The sequence below is a fragment of the Penaeus monodon genome, chromosome 32 (genome assembly GCF_015228065.2).
Source record: "Penaeus monodon isolate SGIC_2016 chromosome 32, NSTDA_Pmon_1, whole genome shotgun sequence".
NCBI lineage: Eukaryota > Metazoa > Arthropoda > Malacostraca > Decapoda > Penaeidae > Penaeus > Penaeus monodon.
This window is the reverse complement of record NC_051417.1, coordinates 17,870,856-17,872,392: the sequence shown is the minus strand read 5'-3', so window position 1 is coordinate 17,872,392 and position 1,537 is coordinate 17,870,856. Positions and strand designations below refer to the sequence as shown.

The 1,537-nt window shown below is 47.1% G+C and overlaps 1 protein-coding gene across 1 annotated transcript; it reads left to right on the top strand.

The window, feature by feature from the left end:
- The first annotated feature begins 167 nt into the window (after positions 1-167).
- On the top strand, positions 168-1,483 carry LOC119593688. The gene is made up of 2 exons (XM_037942644.1): positions 168-887; positions 990-1,483. The coding sequence occupies exons 1-2, from the start codon at positions 252-254 to the stop codon at positions 1,422-1,424; spliced, it is 1,071 nt and encodes a 356-aa protein (XP_037798572.1). The 5' UTR covers positions 168-251; the 3' UTR covers positions 1,425-1,483.
- The last annotated feature ends 54 nt before the right edge of the window (positions 1,484-1,537 follow it).

Sequence of the window (1,537 nt, the reverse complement as noted above, 5' to 3'; positions counted from 1 at the left end):
GTAGCGATCATGTCGGCGTCTTGAAATACCATGAGATTTCCGAGTTCCCGGTAGATAAGACACCTTGTTCGAAACCTGATATGTACTAGTGCAAATTATGAGCCTTGATCCAGCCTATATATACACATCAGCTTATTTACAAATGTTACATTCAACGCTACCACCTCATCCAGCCATGACGAATTCCATTAGCCTTTATCAACACTGCACCAAGTCTTATACCATTTGTAAACACGCGTCTGTGATTCACAATGTCCAGGCTCTCTTTAAGTGGCGAGTTAAACGCAAATATGCAACACAACACGTTCGAGAGAAGTGATACTTCTACCCTTCAGGAGTATGTCACCTCCATTCTTCCCGACTCGTTTCGGCCTAACTTCGGCGAGGACCTCGATCTTCACAAGCCTCTAGACTTCGGTCAGGAGCCGCCGTGCTTGTGGCCTGATGAAGAGGATGGCGATTTCAACCTCAGGTCTCGAGATGCGGCAAACTACAACCTAGACGACCGGCTGTGGTCTGCTACTGATGGCGACCTCAACCTAAGGCCTCAGGCTGAGGCAAACCACAATCTAAACGCTGATTTGTGGTCTACTTCCGATGGCAACTCCAACCTCGGTTCTAGGGCTGAGGCAAACTACAACCAAGACGACTTGCTGTGGTCTGTTCCTAAGGGTGACCTCGGCCTTGGGTCTCGGGCTGAGGCAAACTACAATTTAAACGGGGATTTATGGTCTCCTGCTAACAGCTACTTCAATCTGAAGGGTGACACTGATTCCTGGGCTGAGATTGCACGCGCTGAGCCGATCTGTTCAAGAAAACCGGAGAAGAATTTCCATTCTGTTGGGGAAAATATGTCCACAGCAACAAACTATGAAAGATATAATCAGGTGAGTTGAATCACAAATTTGTATTTTATCTTACTAACAATGCGATAGAGAGACTCTTTTCGCGTAGCTAGAATTACATCTAATTTGACCTCTCTTGATCAGAGATTGTTTGACTTGTGGGACGAGGAACCGCGCCAGGACCAAGGACTTCAGCTTACAGATGGTCCTTTGCTGCTGGACTCTGGAGCCTCTTGCAGCAGCACACGCACAGCAGAGTTCGCTGACGCTCTCTCGCCGCCCCCGGTAGGTGGAAGGAAGGGATACCGTCACAGACACGCCCGGAAGTACCTGAACGACGAGTCTCTCCAGAAGGAACGGAACCGCGAACTCAATAACGAGGCGTCGGTCGTCTATCGGAAGAGGAAGAAAGAGGCTGCCTCAAAGACGAAAGATCAGTTGCAACATTTACAACAAGAAAATGATAACCTTTGCAACAAACTACAACTCCTGACCGTCCAGAGTGACTGGTGCCACGACGTCTACGTGAAGTACAATGATTACTTTGCACCGCCTCTCGACGGCAGCTTGCTTCCCTAAGATAAAACCATCATGTGTTGCCTTCGAAGTGTTATCATCCTTAACCCTCTCAGTATTTTTTCATTAAATATAAAATAAGGACAAATGATCATTTTCTAAAAATTCCCTGACAA

Coding starts and splice junctions, on each gene's coding strand:
- LOC119593688 (XM_037942644.1), top strand. CDS start 252: ATGTCCAGGCTCTCTTTAAGTGGCGAGTTAAACGCAAATATGCAACAC. Junction 888..989: donor ACTATGAAAGATATAATCAG/GTGAGTTGAATC, acceptor TCTCTTGATCAG/AGATTGTTTGACTTGTGGGA.